Source organism: Ischnura elegans, chromosome 9, assembly GCF_921293095.1.
Source record: "Ischnura elegans chromosome 9, ioIscEleg1.1, whole genome shotgun sequence".
Lineage (NCBI taxonomy): Eukaryota > Metazoa > Arthropoda > Insecta > Odonata > Coenagrionidae > Ischnura > Ischnura elegans.
Genome location: NC_060254.1, coordinates 104,486,648 through 104,505,241, shown reverse-complemented (window position 1 = coordinate 104,505,241; position 18,594 = coordinate 104,486,648). Strand labels below are relative to the sequence as shown.

General features: G+C 38.5%; 1 protein-coding gene across 1 annotated transcript; it reads left to right on the top strand.

Annotated features, from left to right (window-relative positions):
- Positions 1 to 16,320: 16,320 nt before the first annotated feature.
- Positions 16,321 to 17,480, top strand: LOC124165173. Its single transcript, XM_046542469.1, has 4 exons — positions 16,321 to 16,355; positions 16,736 to 16,813; positions 16,900 to 17,129; positions 17,214 to 17,480. Exons 3-4 carry the CDS (start codon positions 16,905 to 16,907, stop codon positions 17,442 to 17,444), a joined length of 456 nt encoding a protein of 151 aa, XP_046398425.1. The 5' UTR covers positions 16,321 to 16,355; positions 16,736 to 16,813; positions 16,900 to 16,904; the 3' UTR covers positions 17,445 to 17,480.
- Positions 17,481 to 18,594: the final 1,114 nt, after the last annotated feature.

Here is an 18,594-nt window from a genome sequence, read left to right as displayed (position 1 = left end):
ATTGTCCATTCCTTTACCTCTCATCATTTTACCCTCAGTTTCTCTCTTCCTATCTCGACATCAATTCCACCCCCCTTGACCATAATTGTCACTGGCTGGGAAATATTTTCAATTTTTTTAGAGCAGTCTTTATCAAACATTTCCCACGACCGCCCGCGAGGAAGGGAAAGGGGAGTGGGTTAGAAAAAGGCAACTCCCCTCCCAACTTCACCAGCGACGACTCCTAGGAGAAATTTGATACTCATGATAAATTAGATACGGGTCGCTGGAACAGAGGACGCAGTCGGACTTGATATGTGACACCTAAGTGACAGCGAGCCTATTAAATAGTAGATGCTGGTAGAAGCCAACTTCTGGGGGCCGTGTTCCTCTCTCATGCGCTGAAAAAATAGGCCTGTGAATTGGGGCGGGTCGGAAAAAAATCGATTTTTTCAAATCCATCTGGCCCACCGAAAAAAAGTTGTGGGACCGATCAAAAATATGGCCTGAAAAATTTGAGACCTGTAGGTGAACCCCCGGCCCTCGCTCAAATGCCATTTACGGGGGCAGGGTGTCAAATCAAAAAAAATAATATTTTATGATCGATTCCTTTTATTATGATTTTGCAGAGTTACGCTTCTTCAGGATATATTTCGTGCATTTTTGCGTATCTGTCACCGTCAAGCCACAAAATGCCAAATTTGAGTGCGCGCCCGCGAAGAAAATATTCTAACGCCCACGCACCGCGGCGGGACTTGCTAGCAGGGTTCTCTACGCTACCGCCATGCTCGGCAGGAAGCAGCCTGCATCGTAGCGGCGTTCATAGCCTTGCACCCAGGTGGCCTTGCATAGCAGCAGCCAGACGTCACACGGGCTTCTCTCAGCATTGATACTTAGCCGTCGCGTTTTCGCGCGCTTGAAAATTTTCACTTTTCATTTAATCGCGAAAAATAGAGATCGTCATTTAAAAATATAAAAGCGTGAAATACGTACTCGAGGAGTAATAATCTTTTGATTTTGGCAATTAAAAATAAAAGGAAACCACCCTATTGAACGGTACATTTGAATACTTTTCAATTGAAAAAATTTACAAATTCATGGGGGATGAGTTTTTGGGTTACCAGCCGGTTCCAAGGGTTTTTCAGATCATTTTTCAGATCACTCACCCTGAAGATGAGTGCACACTTCGACCTCAAAACGACGGTGCTGAGAAACCCTTGGACCCGGACAGGGGTGCCGACTTACAAAAAATATTGTGGGGGCCCAAAACGGGGATATTGCCCCAGGAAATTTTGTAAGTAGCGAGTTTTTAGTTTTTTAAGCATTTTAGAAGAGTCATATGATCAGCATTAGAACCCTGATAACTCGAATCGTGATACCTGGACATTCCGGGGAAAATCAACAAGCCTGGCACATTTTTTCTTCACACCCATAACCAATTTTTGAGGGGGTTCGGGCCCCCTCAGGCCCCATGGAGTCGGCGCCACTGGACCCGGGTGGAAACCCGAGAACTCATCCTCCAGTCTATTACCCGGGAAAACCTTAGGTCCTTCATACAAATTCATCTTATATGGTAAACTTATTACTAGGTCTTTTATGTATAAATATTTTTATATTATGTCTATTATACTTAAAATCTAAATTTCACGAATCCTGAATCTCTTTCAATAAGTAAAATATGCAAACAGAAATTAAAATAAAATCTTTTTAGAAGTAGTGTAGTAAAAACTTTAAATGGGCTTTTCTACACCTTCCATCACTTCTAACACTCATGAATAGTAATCGAAAAGCTGTATTTTATTGCCATGATTATCAGAACAACAGCTGTACCATGAGAGCCACATCTTTTATCACTTCTAAAACTCTTAAATAGTCATATTAACGCCATGATAAACAGAACCACAAATTTCACCATTTCCAACAACGTTGAATAGTTATCGAAAAGAAAAACCTTTTCCGTGATTAGCGATAGCAACTTCACCAACAAATATCCCAAACGTCTTCATTTAAGAAAGACTTCTTGAACATACTAAATAATATAATTCTGGTTTTGCATTAAGCCAACATAAAACATGTCACTCATGTTTATACAAGAACACGGGGATTTCACTTCACACAAACAAACCTGCGTGATACACACTGTCCCGACAACGCTTGTAGTTTCTTGTCGGCGATGCACAGTGGGCTGAAATCGAAAAAAGCTGGAAAAAACCTCAAAATCGATTTTTTTGAGTGCGGAGAATGAAACTTTCTACAGTTGTGAATACATTAGTGCATTTTTTTGACGCAAACCGTTTTTCATAGGTAAATTGTTTGGCCTCAAAGTTGAACAAATTACGCAAAAATTGCCCTCATTGAATTTTTTCCGAAATTCAGCGTGTTAAAACTAATGCCATACTTTTTGTATTAATTCAATAGAAACAAAAATTTCCAATGTCATCATGCGGTTTATTATTGTTAATTTTTGGCAACTTTTACGACTCCGTTGTATTATTTGTGGCCGATACGAGACAAATTGAAGGACTCTGTTTTCCGTCGAAGTTTTGTGTTCGTGTAGGATTATAAAAAAAGGATCACCAAGTTACCTCGAGATATTTACACCGCTCATACAAAAAAACATACAGAGTATGATACCAAAAGGAGAATGGCGACCACCTGCGACGCCGAAATTAAGATCGATTTTTCGAACGTGCGGCACAGTTCGGAGCTTGCTGCAGGCCACGGGGATTACCGTGCTCGACGGACGTTGGGAAGTGAATCTTTTAGCAAGTGAATTGTGTTTAAGATATAATTTATTTAGTGCCACATTTATTTTACACTACTTATTGCTTAATTTCTTCGCTCTCATGCGATATTTATCGTTGATACGATACAAATTGGAGGACTCTGTTCTTCGTCGAAATGTTGTGTTCTTGCACAATTATAAAAAAGGATAACAGAGTTACCTCGAGATATTTACGTTGAATTACATCAAACGTTTTAGAGTGTCCATCCAAAAAATCAACTACGACCGTTAGCATCAAGCAAAATAAAAATTGATGTTTTGATCTGCACGTAGTCTGCGGCAGCTCCGCAATGGTATGGCGAAACAAAGAGTCGTTCACCAGTGTGTCAAATACAACGAAAAACCATGTACAAATTCGTGAGGCGCATTGAAGTTTTTAAACCTCAAGTTTGGCAAACAATAAATTATAATATTAACCCTATAATTATAGGTATTTTGGGCAGCATGAAATATACGTTTTCATTTTCTCAATAACGAATACTACAAAGAGTTCTTTTCTCCAGTCGGTCTCTAAACGTGAATCACACACTGCGCATTTGAATGAGTTTAGAAAAGTCGCCACTCGAATAGCTAACGAACAAATTGATCCGAGTTTCAGGGGTAAATGAGATGTAATTAGGATATTTACATTCATGATTATACGATATGTCAAATTCATAACTTTTCAATGCTATTCCCCATAATTACAAACATTATACTACATATTATTGGAAAAAATGGATCGCATTCCACTCATCCCCGGGCCGCGGACATTTTTGAAAACCGATTAAAATGCTACCGAAGTGGTAACAGCAATCAGCCTCCTATGCGATGGAATTGGGCCTCCTCTATGCAGTGTCCTTGGTCTCCATAATTCAATCGAGGTTCATCTCAGGGCTCTGACATTCGCCCATTCAGGGAAGGGGGTGGGAATTGCTATCCCTAGGACACCTTCTGCTCCGAGCATTGTTGTTAGCGGGGGGTGGTGTCCGCAAGCTTCACTCTCTATTGGAACCCCGGACTCTTCGAATAGATTTCCAATGATCCACCCTCTGGCACTCCAAGCCTCCATTTAGTCGCGCAATAAAGTAATCTTTAGTTTTCAATTTTTACCCTTTCCGATTTTGTTAGTTCTCTTAAGGGGGATTTGTCATAAATACTAAAACGATTAAATTTCATTTTAAAATCCAAATTCAAACTGCATCGAAAGAGCCTGCCTGAAATAACCTGGCAACCTACTTATCTCGGTTAATGCATTTGACCCTCAGGTGTTATGGAGGTTTATGGTTTGGATAAAACGATAATAGCTTTCCAGGAAAAGATAGGTGATTTCAATGCCATAATAATTGAAGAAAACACCTTTGATTCGATGGTTCATCCTCACTTGCGCTCAAAATTGACATGTAGTTCGTGTTAATTTCATCTTTTCAATGCTTCTTCTTGAAGGTCACTTTCCTTCACAATTCTGATGTAAAATGTGATAGCTTTGCTGCTCTTTTATTATAATTGACGATCATGAAATTGTCTCACATAGTTGTCATTTACACAGAACATAAGCCTTCTTTGCTGACAAAAATTATAGAGTGGCATAAAAAAGGATATTGTTAGCCTTATATGATTCATTTGTGTCACTTATTGGGTGATACGGTTCTTACCGGGAATTCCTAGATACTTTCCTCGGTTGCTGGCTGCGTGGATTACCCTACTCAACGGGTGTTGGAAAGTGAATCTATATTAAAGTAAACCATTGATATAAAACCTATAACTAGATACAAACCCTTTTTTGTGAGCTACGTTTTTAAACAAATTTCACAATTAGAAACCTACTACACTAAAGGCGGGGTTCTTAAACAATTGTACGACATGCATTGAGTTTATGAGTTTTACTAGGGCGGAGAGAATGTTTATAATTTATTCTTAAGGTAACACTCTGGGGTCTGGCTGATGTGATAACTATAGTGGCTTCATACTCTGTGTTACCGGATACAGAACTAGTTATACACAGTTATATTACCGGATGCTATAATATAGTTATATGTTCTACCGGATACAAGTACTGGGAGGCGGAGATTTTTCAAAGATTTCACCTTGTTTGCCGTAGCACTTTGGGGAGGGCGTTTGGAACACATCACTCTGTTCTTGGGATGGTATGTCAAGCCGCCATTACAAGGCCTATCTCTAATGTTCTATAACGTTACCATAAAGGCTAATAGGATAGAAAAACTTTATCCTTACCTCTTAATTCTCTCTGCTGCTGCTGCTCCATCGACGCTGATGTTTAATTTTTATTTATTACTAAATCATTGTTATACATTTAATTATCTTAAATCAAGTAAGTAATGCTGATGGATGGTTACAATATGCTAATGGTACAAATTTTGGCATCGACATAAATTATTGCATTACAATATTTTACAGCAAAGTTGGGCATTGCCCCAGAAATGAGTAATAGACCTAATTTAATAAGTTATAATAGATAAATACATCAAGATCCTCGCTGCAGTATCTATTCGTCGTCAAGCCTTGTCAATAAGATATTATTATTTAATACATGCATTAATGACCATGTTGCAGACATAGTTAAATACAAACCATCTGGATCTCTCTTTATCCGTGATGTATTTTGATCTTGTACTCGTCCGAAACTTTAGGGAAGCCGATAAAACCTCCAAAGAGACCACCGTGTCCTCATCAGGGCTGGTGAATAGATGACGTAGAGTGCCCGTTGTGTTGTATTGCGAAGCTGTCTAGTTGTCCTTTCCATTATTCGTACAGCGGAATTCATGGTGATACTGTTTGTGAGGTGCTGTGATTTAAATAAATCGGAATTAGTCCAATACATTATAACATAACAGATTTACCGCTATACGGGAAAATTGCAAGCATTACACCGATTTTTAAAAAGGGAAACAGACATAATCCAGGCATCTACCGTACAATTTCATTAACCTCGAATATAGGCAAGATACTTGATCATACCGTCTTGAGCAATATCATGACTTTCTTGGACAGAGGTAAATTCCTCCATTTTTGTCAGCACGGATTCCGAGAAGATAGATTATGCGAAACACAGCTCGCGCTCTTTCTTCATTATTTCCTAAAATCTGGTGAATCGAAAAGACAAGTTGACGCAATATTTCTAGATTTTATGAAAACTTTCGACGCGGTACCTCACCACCCCTATGAAAAAATTGTATAAACCTGTTTCAAAATTTTATACAATTTATACAATTGCCATGGCAATGTATAAGATTGTATAAAATTTTGAAATAGGTTTATACAATTTCTTCATAGGGGACAAGCGTTTATAAAAATTACAGTCCGGTCGATTAAACGAAACAGTGGCAAACTGGATGCGCGACTTTCTCAGCAATTGTACACAAAAAGTAGTTCATGACGACATTAGCTGTGACGTAGTAAAAGTTAGTGTTCCGCAAGGAAGCGTAATCGGCCCCCTTTTGTTCATTGTATACATGATTGTAATGATCTCTGCTCCCACATTAGGAATAAAATACGTTTATTTGCTGACGACGCTGTCATCTATCGCGAAATTAGTGATCACTCTATGAAATTCTATCATCGGACTTCAACAACGTTCATTTGTGTAGCCAAGAGTGGGAACTCGAAGTTAACTTGAGCAAATGCATGACAGTACATTTCTTGCAGAATGCGTCTAACTATAACCATGTTTATGCAGTGGATGGTATCAACATAAAGGCATTAAACGAAGTACCCGGGAGTAACGTCGAACCTCTCGTGGGGAACACATATAAGGAATATTTGCGGCATTATCATGAAGAAATTAGGATTCGTTTAGCGTATTGTGGGAAGATTTTCAGATGAGAAAGTAAAAGAAAGGTGCTATTTCGCACTCGTCTAGCCGTACCTTGAATATGCAGCGAGCGTATGGGATTCGGTGCAGAATGAATTAATCCGCGAACTGAAAAAAAATACAAAGGAAGGCTGCCGGTTTCGTTAAAAACTTCTACGGGCGTACAGACAGCGTTACCCAGATGTTGAGCGAATAAGGCTGGGAGCCGCTGGAGACTCGTAGGCTGCGCGCTAGGCTTCTACTGCGTGAACAATTGAAAATCATTAAGAGCGACACGGAGAACATATTATCAGAGCCACACTATAATTCCAGGTCCAATAGAAGCGATAAATTAAGAGATATTTTTTCCGAACGGATAGATATGGAAATTCGTTTTTCCCCCGAACCATAAAGGACTTTGATAAACGATAGTCCCAACTTCGTTAGGGCACTTCATTTTTATGTGTAAACGGAATCTAATCCCGTTGTCCGTTTAAGGCGAGTAGCAAGCCTCATTAGCAAGATCACAGCCATTGATTCTCTCGCTTAGTGAGAACAATGAAGTGACAACAACGAAACTTGATGAATGGGAATTGAAATTTCTTTTCCTTTATGCTATTAAAAGAAAAATATAAAAAGATCAACTGTGGCCAAGGTTTTGACATATAAAATATGACACCTAAAAGAAAGATACAGCATAAGCAATGGAGGCATTAAAAGTCACCAAGCAAACAAATGAAATTCAGGCGATCCTGAATCGAATTAAACAATCGAAATAGTGTGCTTCTCTGTTTTGGGACAAATGAGGCGTGTTACTTTTTGATTTCATTCTGCCGGGTTTCACGATAAATGCAAATACTTGGTCGATGGCGCGGAGCCATTCAAAATAAAATAAGAGGCGTGCTGAATTCTGTAAGTGTTCTGATACATGACACCGCCCGTCTCCTAAGCGCTTGTGCTACCCAACTGTTCTTTGAGCAATTTCAATGGGGCGTTTACGATAACCCTCCTTTCCAATAATGAACTTGCGATTTTTGACTTGCATATTTCGCGGAGTGACAATTTGGCTAGGAAAAAGCGTTTAAAAGCGGACAATTAGATTCAGGAAAGCGGTAAAATCATTGAAAGGCATTCTTAGCAACGTTCTATGGAGAACAACCATCGCCGAGGCCATTTCGTCGAAAACGAAGCAAATGTGTACTTATTGTTTAGCAATGAAATGATTTTTGTTCGATCACTTATTCTTTTAGTCATGACCCATTGGAGATTTAAAAAAAACAGCCTTCGGTAATGAAAAAGAACATACAAATAAAAAATTAAAAAATAAGCAATACTCAGGTACGGCATATTAAATCAGGAAGACCAAAAAGAAGACAGAAAATACTGAACACGAATGAAAATAATCAGGTATATAACATTGGCCATTACATCTAAACTATCTATTCTTGAGGTGGTTGGTTGGTCGGGGGATCAGAAAACTAAAATCCTCGTCACCTACCGCCATCGCACCAACCTCCACCTAGGCATAAAATTATGCAACAAATAAAAGCGGTGATGGCATAAGATAAGTAATGTATTGCAGTTCTGGATAGCACAGTTCATCCTATAAAAAGGAAGTCACATTCGGATGGAAGTTAATCCCGTGATACTTTATAGTTGAGTTGAACCTTTAAAGCTCACTATAATAATCGAATTAGAACTTATCATGAAAAACATTTATCACATGTTTCTTGCGTGTATAATGATTAAGAAGTTCTCCTTGGTGTATATGTTTGGTAATAAGATACATAAAAACATGAAATAAAATGTGTAAACTTAAATGTATTAACTTAAGAATTCACCGTGTAACCAATGCAATTGTGCATGCGATTGAACAGAAATTACTGCATGTTCTAAATCTTCTAATTCAACATAATTCTCTGCGTGCCACTTTTCGGATGTTTGGCAGGGGAAGATTAATCACCATCTTGCAGCATGCAAGAGGACCACCGCTCCCAAACCGCACGGTCATTGTAATATTACGCATAATGGCATAATATACGTCCATATCAGGGGATTTGGTTCATTGATTCACGTGTTCACTCGTACTTGTAATTTCATTTGCTTTAACACAGTTAAGTTAACATAAGAGCTCACTCTGCGACTATACTCAGTAAAGCGTACCTCGTGACCTAAGTACGTGACGTCAGGAGAGGAATGTTGAGGGTCTCTTTTGTGGCGCCCTCACTCCCTTTCCCCCATCCCCTCTCATTCTCCTTCAATACCTCCCCTTAACAACCAGCTCTCCACCCTACGACGCGCCAACCGAGCGCCTTCGCGATGCACTTGGACTCGAAATCAGGCCGACAATTTTGACTCTGACTTGAGCTATTTGTTCACGGCAACCTCCCCTTATATCCTTAGTGATTCCGCCGAGAATGAAGCCGTGCGTCACTTTGGGTTTCACCCCCCCATTTCCTCATTCTAACATACCTAGTTAAGTTTGAGTCCTACAGCAGTTCGGTTATGGTAAGGAGGTGATTCCTCCGTCGCCGAAGAGTACGGGTGAGTCCTATTCCCGTAAATAACGTATTAATCCATGATAATCCACAAATTTAATCATGATTTTACATAATTTTTTATCAAGAATGAAACATTTTTTGGCAAATTATTTGGACACAATTATTGGAGTTTTTGTACCCATATCCTTGGTTTTGACTTCATGTTAATTCCGAGTATAATGATTAAGAACTGTTCCTTAAATCAGTACCAAAGTTTTAGTGCTATAGCTTAAAGCTACTTCTTGTTCTTTTTACAGTTTACGAAAAGTGGAGTGAACAATTCAATTAATTCAGTGATTGACAGTGCAATCCTAAAATCAAGTTGTCAACGATCTCTTCAAGCCTTTTCCTCAACGTTTGGATAATAATAAATCGTTCTTCATCACGATGAAAGCAGTCTGCATGTCTCTTGGAATTATGTGAAGCTACCAGAATGTGTTACTCATCGGCTAAAGAGTGAAGTGAAATTGTCATGTTTCCATCAAATAATTCATTGTCAGTGTTGTGTTCAATGTGAAGTACTTGTGAATATAAGTATTTTGGGGTGTCGCTGTTTTAAAGCTGAGCTCTGTCGTCGATGGACCTGGAAGCAAGTAGAAGGTAGGGACTCTTTTCCGCTTGCAGTTTTATTCAACATGGAGGTTAAACAATTTTTGCATAAAATAATTTTAAACAGAAGTGATATCGCTCCATTTTTTCTGAGGAGAAGGAAAATTCTTTGACCCAATTCGCGGAGTCTCCTGAAAATGAAATATATTTCAGGAGTTTATTCGTAGAGTGTCTTAGAATGTTGGAGCTATCGGTTTTTGTAGTATGGCGGGGTGAATAAAAAAGGATTTTCAGATTAGTTCAATAGGTATAAATTTCCTAGTACTGCTCTTTCGCTATCGCGTGATCTGGCCACCAATTTCTACAGGTTCGACTAAGTTGATTTAAGATGCCTTGGGATGAATATTCCTAATGCTCGTATAGAACTTAGTAATGTTCCAATGCTTTAATTTTACACCCCATACTGATACGCCATTTCTAACAGTTTTTAATCTGTAAAGTGTCTGAAAGTGCAAGCAGTGTTGTGAAAATAAAGTTCTCAAAAAGGTTTTTTTTCAGTGAAAACAGGGTCACATAGAAAAGAACAACTGAATCACCTCTTTGGAAAAGAGAGTTGAAGTGAGAAAGGTGTTTGGTTGGTAGAAGTAGATAAGCTTCTTCTCCACTTCCCACTGCGCTTTAAAAACATGAATGTGCAAACCTACGTGGATCAGTAACCGTATGACTCGCTATAATCTAAACCTATTCTTTTGCGTGTTTCATGGTATATACTTTGATTTGATCCCTTGCGTGCCGACCGTGTAAATCTCAGACAAAACGCAAGCCATAAGTGCTAATTCAATATTTCTGCCACATTTGCTTCGTTCACTTTTTTATCCAAAATAAACCCCTCTCCAATTTTTTCCTTCGTCATGTAGTTTACAGAAAAATCGAAACAGTTTGAAAGCTGAAGTAAACCACGACACCTTTCCCCTTGTACTGACATAACTCATGGGTTGCGAAAGAATATTATTATATATTGACCGAATACTTTGTCGGCTTATCTCATGTATAAAAGTTACGAAGCGGACGAATTTTATCTCTTCAGCTTTTTTTGATTACGACCATTATCATTAAATAACACAATACTGATAAGCAAACCACGCTGGCAAAATCTGAATTACACATTAGGAAATATTCCCATGAGGAAACGCGTTGATTACAATCCATAAGCTCATTTAGTTTCAATTTTTCAATTGAAATTTCCCTCTAGTAAGGGTGAAAAAGCAAATGCCAATGAACTTGGCTTGTGCTGAAGCTGAAGTTCATTGATTATTTCCGTACAGCTTTTTTTTAATTTGCGAGCATTTTAGTGTCGATCTCTGCTGCTTCGACGATCTGTTGCGAAATCACCTTCACTTAACCTCTCTAAAAACAGAACCTCTAATAAGCTAACTCTTATTGGCGCCTAAAATCCACCATTAATTCTAACTGAAAATGGTTTCATTTATGGGAAAATTAAACCAAGACTTTTATCAATTTAAAATATGTTTAAACCTACTCCAGTTGCCAGTATTTATACCTTCGATCAAGAATAAAATTTGGCATATGAAATATAAATAATATGAGTCGTTACAAACAAGTTCTAAACACAGAATTTCTAGTAATGAACCATTTAGCATATGATTATTCAGACACTATTTTGAGGCCAAGAAATGTGTGATAGCTACTAACGAACGCAATTATAAATGAACAAATGTAAAAACGAGCATGCAAGTTAGCCTGCTTTATCGATATCTGTGGTGCAGTGAAAGAAGATGATCACATTGTGGACTTAATAAAATATCATAGATCATAACGAAGATTGAAGATCTTCGAAGCAATTGAAATCTTTATATTTGACTCTGTCTAGGTTTATGGTTTCCCCTCGACTAATTAACAAGATTAAAAATAATTTTTTGGAGTCACTCGAAAGTTTTTCTACGATGAAACTTAGGGCAGCAATTATGAGACTATCGAATGACACATTTGCAGCTGGCGTACATCAATATAATATTTCTGTGTCATGGAATCTTTACCACCGGAATGATACGTAGATCCGAGGGAGTATTCAGCTACGCAATGCATACAACCTTGATTGAATTGAAGATACTAATGCTCAGTGTGGTTTTTTATTTTTAAATATTCGATAAATTTGATTACATCGATGAAAATGCGAATCTTAAAGTAGAGAGTTTTTATGCACTAAAGAAAAACAAATAATCTTATCCCGTATGTACCTTCTTATCGCACAATGGGATTATCAACGCTCTTATCGTTTGTGAACTCACTACATATCTCCGCTATTCACTGGCTCCTGCTAACATTTTACATGATGAGCTATATTTGAGACATGTTTATCCATGAGGATAGTCGTGATTAAAATTATTTTCTCTTTTCACTATTTCATAAAAATGCTTTTGCTCACTTACCTCCGTAAATACCGCTGCATTTCTTCTCAGTAATTCTGATGATATGTAGCTTGTAGTAATCGCTCTCCATCCTCGTTTCCGCATAATGAGACGGTGACTTCAACGAACGAAGGAACGGTTGAAAATTCCAGGAAATAAATTTAACAATTTTAAAATATTCAGAAGTGTGACTTTACCGAAATGACGGTTGGTGATGGAATGGGGTGTGCTTTCTTCGTAAGTAGGGGTGAGGGGAGGTGCTGCTTAGAAGACGACAGTTGAATGAAGACCGTTGATACCCTGTTATACTGTTTTTCGTGATGCGATGACGTGTTTTGCAAACGTAACTAATGACCTTCGCAGATGACTAGAAAATTCTGGAACATTGATCTCGTGAGTTTCGACCGTTAGCCGCTTGAGAAATTCGCGCTATTTTTGTATAACAGCGGAAGCAAATGAACGAATCTTATTGGTTAAGCGTCTTATTGATTTTCCGCGCGATAAATTTTTCAATTATAATATAGAACATAACCGTATTTATTGAAGTATTTTATGGTATAAAATTTTAAATCAGCTAGCATCTACGATATTCAACGGTTTTTTCTTGTTTTCGTTGCCTTGAAGAATAAATCGGTTCGAAATTATCGTGACGTCACAGGCACACGTGACATGGCTGACGAAGTGTCGGAACATCCCCCACCACTGTTTCTGGACTTCAGTTAGCGGCAAGCTCTCCTGGGGTTAAGAGGTGAGTACTTTGATTACTTCTTTGGTGAATCCTTTCATATCATTTTCAATGCACTTTCAATTTATTCACCGAAGTGTAGGATACTTCGCAAATACAATTTGTGTAATTCCATTCAGATATCGTGATCAGAGTAGCATATATTTTGAGTGACAATATTTACTACGCCAACTGCCTTCACATTCGAACTTTTTTTACCACGTGTGGCATGTGCCTCGAAGTTAATTAGATTAGTGTCAGGATAGTTTTTTTAGAGAACGCCAGTGATAGGGAAATACCCTTGCCGGTTACTGGCGTACTAATTTTAGTCTCTATCTTGTGACCTAAGAATGGAAAATTTTCGAGATTTTATGAAAAGTATATCGGCAATGGACTATGTCTCGTACTTAATTTGTTGCCAGAGCAAATACTTGATCATTCTTCTCGTTGGACCCTTGACTAAGTACGTAATAATTTTTCCGAGTGTGCTAAGCGTAAATTGTGAAAATTGCATTCCATTATGAAGTGTCGACATTTAAAATGAGTAACGAACCTGTAGGTGGTTTTATCTTTACATTTATCGTGGTTTTTAGGACATCAAAGATAACGGATTGATTGTAGGAATTATGATCCTTACGGCAATCCGGTAGCTTACTTCTAGTACTTCAGCAGATTAGTTACTTTTTAACGCAGGTTAAAATGATGAATTTTATCGCAGTGACAATAAAGGTATTAAATGAGGACGTGGAACAGTGTATTTCATGCCAGCCACGGTGCTTCGCTTTTCATTGTAATAGAACGTGAAATTTCAAAATGAAGCGATTTCTTAAGTTGTTAGCCAGGAACCCTTATTCACCCTTAAAAAAAATTCTCTAATTGGTATCTGAATGGCGAGTTATTCCACGTAACATAAGTTTCTACGAGGCATTCGGAAAAGTCCTTGATATTTAAGTCTAGGAGATTGCGATCTACTTATTTCGTTAAGACATGCATCTCCCATTCCAAAGCCGCTCCGCAATAATTGGTCGTATAATTATACAATGAGGAAAAGTAATAGAATATTAGGGATAATAATTGGATTTACAGCACTTCGCTTGGCACTTTCTTTTTTCCATCTATTTCAACTTTGTAGTCGGTAGTATGATAATTTGTTGTGGCCTTTAATATCAACATAATCTTCAATTTATGCTGTAAGGGCATGTAAAGGCGTGAATATTGCCAGCCTTTAATGCTTTTAACTTTTTCTTTTCAGGTCCTTGTTTAATATTGGTGTAATGGATCACTTCCGTGAATCATTTGGGGTTGAATTGGGCATTCCGATGAGGTTTCAAGGAAGACGAAGGCTAAAGGAATATGGTGAGTCAATATCATTCACTTCATTTGATAGGCCTTTGAATATGCATAGATCTTCTACTTCTCTTTGTATCTATTGGTGGCTAAATAAGAACTAAATCCTGTGCGGTGCGTAAATATTACCTTATTCTGTGATTACTTTTATTTCGATATTTCATCATTTACTCTTTTATAGTTGTATTTTATGCTACGAATCCTCAGCTGTTTACTGGTATCAATCTCCGTGACTATGTAGGCAACTAGTAGGAATGAGAGCTGTTAAAAATTAATAGTTCACGTAAATTTTAAGAGGTTCACTATACTGCATTCATGTCTCGTGGAGGGCGATGGAATCTCTCTAATGCACTTTCATTTTCTTCATTTCTGGTTCTTTAAATATTAAAACGGAGGTCTTACTTTTCCGCTCTTACCAACCACTTGTCATTCGAGGATTGCTTTCATCAGGCCATCAAGATCATTTTTTCAAGAAATGTTCGATTATAATGGTGTGTATTCTACTTTAAGTATTGACTAGGCTTTCTATTCTCTCCCACTCTTCTGAGGAATCCCGCAGTCCTCACTCGAACGATCCATTTAATGGGGAACATGCATGAAATTTGTTCATCATGCTAGTTAGTCTCATTGAATAGGAAATTTTCTCACGAGTCCAAGTATATAAGCCAAAACTCTCCTAGTACTCCGCAAACGTCAATAATTGGTAATTCAATATGCTCGAATATCGCTTGAAGTTACGTGACCTGGGGCCGTATTCTGTATTTCGTCGGTGCCGCACCGGTCGGTTTCCCTTTCAAGCCCACCGACTGGACATCAAACCGTACCGACAACGGATTCCGCACCGACGACGACACTTTCAGCGATTCTGTAAGGTCGTCGGTTTCAAACCAGTCGGTACGGTTCCCTCCCCTTCCCAAACAGGGAAAATCCGAATATATCCGAAGTTTCACGTGTCTCCACCAATGAAAGAAGGGTAAAAACAAGTGAAGACTCATTGGCACAGTTTGTTGTCGTCATTCTCAATCTTTTTATTTGCGGAAATTACGACTTATTGCTAGATTAAGATAAACGATATTGGATAAGTTGTTAACAATGCTTATATAATGTGTGGTAGTAATGCTGTACCTACAGAATCGAAGGAAACAATATTACAACATCACAATAAAGTTTGTATGTGATGGAGATTGTTGTTGCTGGAATGAATTATTGAAACTATCCTTGAGATCGTAGTTTCTTTTAAATATTGGTTCCGTATATTGCTATTTATTCATGATTTGGTAATATAGTTGTCATTAAGTAAGTTCCGTCTAAATGTTATCAACAGAAGGTTATGCCATTGGCACCGTAGCAGACGAAAATAACATATCATGGAACGTGAACGTAGGATTCAAAAGCAAATGTAAATGTCATACTAGAGGAACGAGTTAGGAAATTGTTATAAAAATAAGGAGCTGGGTGTAATTAAAAGAAGTGTAATTACGAGGAAATAAATAAATTGTGATTGGGTGAAATACATATGTATAAGTTGCGCATTCCAAGTGAGAGAAAATGATAATATTGCGGTAAACCTCATACTTATTAACAAATATCTTCTTTTATCGTCAAGGGAATCAATGGCTGACGATGAAATGAAATATAGTTACAGATGAAAGAAACTGATACCGTTGTGGTAAACTTCATACTTAAATAAAAAGATCTTTTTTCTATGCCGAGAGAAACGCCAAATTGATGATGGAGTGAAATAACAGTCGCCTATTCAGAGTGATATAAAGTGATAACATTGCGGCAAAACTCATATTTAATCAAAAATATCTTTTATACGTCAAAGGAGCAAATAAATGATGATAGAGAGAAATAAAGCCTATTACAAGCGAGTGAAAGTGGTAACATCCCAGTAAACACGAATAGCTGCAGCAGCGCTGCACAGGGGTTTCACAGCTGCAAGTTCGTTTCCGTTTCAATGAAGCGCGGTAACAGCGCTTGTGCAGCGCTCTTTCGCAGCGCGCTGGCGAAACATGCAATTGCAGCGCATCAACAGCGCATGCGCAAAGCATGCCTGCAGCCCGCTGCTGGAACGCTGCTAATGCGAGTTTGTGCAACAATGCAACAATCCTCCGCTACGCGATTGTTTACCAGGGTGCTTGGGAAGTTTACTGAGTCTATGGCGGCCAACGTTGTGGAACTGTTGATCGTCCTTGGGGATTCTTAATAGGTAAGAATTTATCGTCTTCTTTTAAAATGTATAATTTTAGTTAATTTAAATTCAATTCTCCTTGAAATTAGGTAGAATTGGCATTCTAGCATGGTGAATATAAACACATTTTAAGACTTTGTGTTTTTGTTTACATACGTGGTCGTAGTTATGTTCGGAACCATTGGATATAAGCTTTTAAATATTGATTATATAGGTTTCCATTAATAGTGAAATAGGAAATGTGTAACGCATGTCACAGGAAAAGTTCGCAGCTCAAAATTTTTTAGTTAGCCAACCTTTTTAGTAAAATATTAAAAAGATTGTCTAACGAGATGGGCTGACGCGATGATGTATTATGCAGTACACGAGTTAAAATTAATGGACATTTCTCATAGCAGGAAAACAACTAGATCCGCAAGCACCTGGTGGGAAAGAAAGAGAGACTAAGCGGCCGGCAACAGCAGAAGAGTTGTATGGTAATATTTTTATCATGTATTTATTTATATAAGTACTGACATAAAGGTCACTTTGTAAACTAACCTTTCCACATTTAAAATTTTAGGGTTCATGCAAGCTCAGGAGAAGATATGGGAAAAGAGATACAGGAGATTAGATGGGAAGGTGAGCATGGCTTTAAGCATGCTCACAGAATTAAAGAAAGAGCTAAAGTCCAAGCCTGTAGTGAATGAAGAGAGCATTTCCGTCAACCGGAAATTCCCTCTTAAAACTTTGGATGATGTAGAGGAGCTTGAGAGGGAACTGTCAGAGGATGTATCTCTCCACAATAATTTGGTAAGGCCTCAATCATTTGTGTTTAATTCTTTTATGATAATTTCAACCAGAATTCCATTGATTACATAATATTTTTCTTTACAGGTTACTCAAATTGCTCGCATTTGTGGTGATGAGGAGCAACCCTCAGTATACAAAATTTTATATTTTGTATTCACTGACGAAGCAGCGAAGCACTTCTGCCTCACCGGAAAGTCTGGAGTTGAGGGGATGAAGAAGAAAAAGTTTATGGGAACGAAAATATGCAGTGTCATTATGGGTGAGTGTCTTCGTGTATTATGTCTATCATTAATCAGTACTCTAATGTATACTTAAAACAGAGTAATCATTAATAAAATCATTTATTGCAAACCTGTGTTTTCAATTAATTCTTGCTGCCCCTCACATACTTAAGTAGTACTTGAAGATTGCTATTATCGGCGCAAAAATGGTAGAATGCTGAACGTTAAGCATTTGTATAAATTCTGCCGAAGCTCGACAGTCGTGTCAGATATCGTTCAACTCATTGTTTATTTGACTACAACAATGGATCATTAGTACAACGAGTACAACGATATCTGAAACGACCCTGTGGAGCTTCGGCAGAATTTCATACAAATGCCTAAAGTTCAGCGTTCTACCTTTTTTTGCGGCGATAGTAGTGGCACATTAGGAATGTATTTTCAGCGATTCGGACATGCGTTTGAAGCGATCGTGGCACATTAGCGCAGCGCTCCTGGCATGCTTGTGCAGCGCTTATGACATGCTTGTGCAGCGCTTATGACATGCTTGTGCAGCGCGTATGACATGCTTGTGCAGCGCTTATGACATGCAAAAAAGGGAAGTTTGGGAGTGCTAGACGCGCTGCAGCAGCGCCTTCGCCGCAGCTGCAGCGCTGCCGCGAAGCGCATCTGATGCGCATCTGAAGCATTTTGTGTTTACTGGGATAAATGAGAGAAAGTCATTATATGTTAGCAAACCTAATTTTTATTAACCATTATCTTATATTTCTGTCAAGGTAATCAATATAGATGATGACACAGTGAATTATAGAGGCGTATTCGAAGGGGCAGAAAAAGATAAAATTGCAGAAAACCTCATTATTTATTAGGTGATGAGGTAAAAACAAAATAAAACGTGCAATGCGCACCGGGGAGTTCATGAAACCCACTAGTCGGTGGCCGTACCGACACCTTTTTGCCGTCGGTACGGCTACCGACGATCTCCCGTCCTCTCGTCGGTGCCGCACCGACCGGGTTCGTACAGAATGGCACGACTTCTTACCGGGAGTCGGTGTGACGTCGCACCCGACGAATCGGTGCCGCACCGATCGGTTTGGAGTTACAGAATACGGCCCCAGAAACGCCTTCTGACGTCATTGCACGGTCCACCATTCACTTCGCTAAAGAGAGTTGAGTGGTAGAGCCTTGAATGTAAGATATCGAAGTAAAAATCTTCGTCGAGCTTTGTAGTAGTTCCTAAAAGG

Excerpts from the sequence above, each read along its gene's own strand:
- LOC124165173 (XM_046542469.1), top strand. The coding sequence starts at position 16,905 with ATGCAAGCTCAGGAGAAGATATGGGAAAAGAGATACAGGAGATTAGAT. Across the intron at positions 17,130-17,213 it reads TATCTCTCCACAATAATTTG|GTTACTCAAATTGCTCGCAT; the intron begins GTAAGGCCTCAA and ends TTTTCTTTACAG.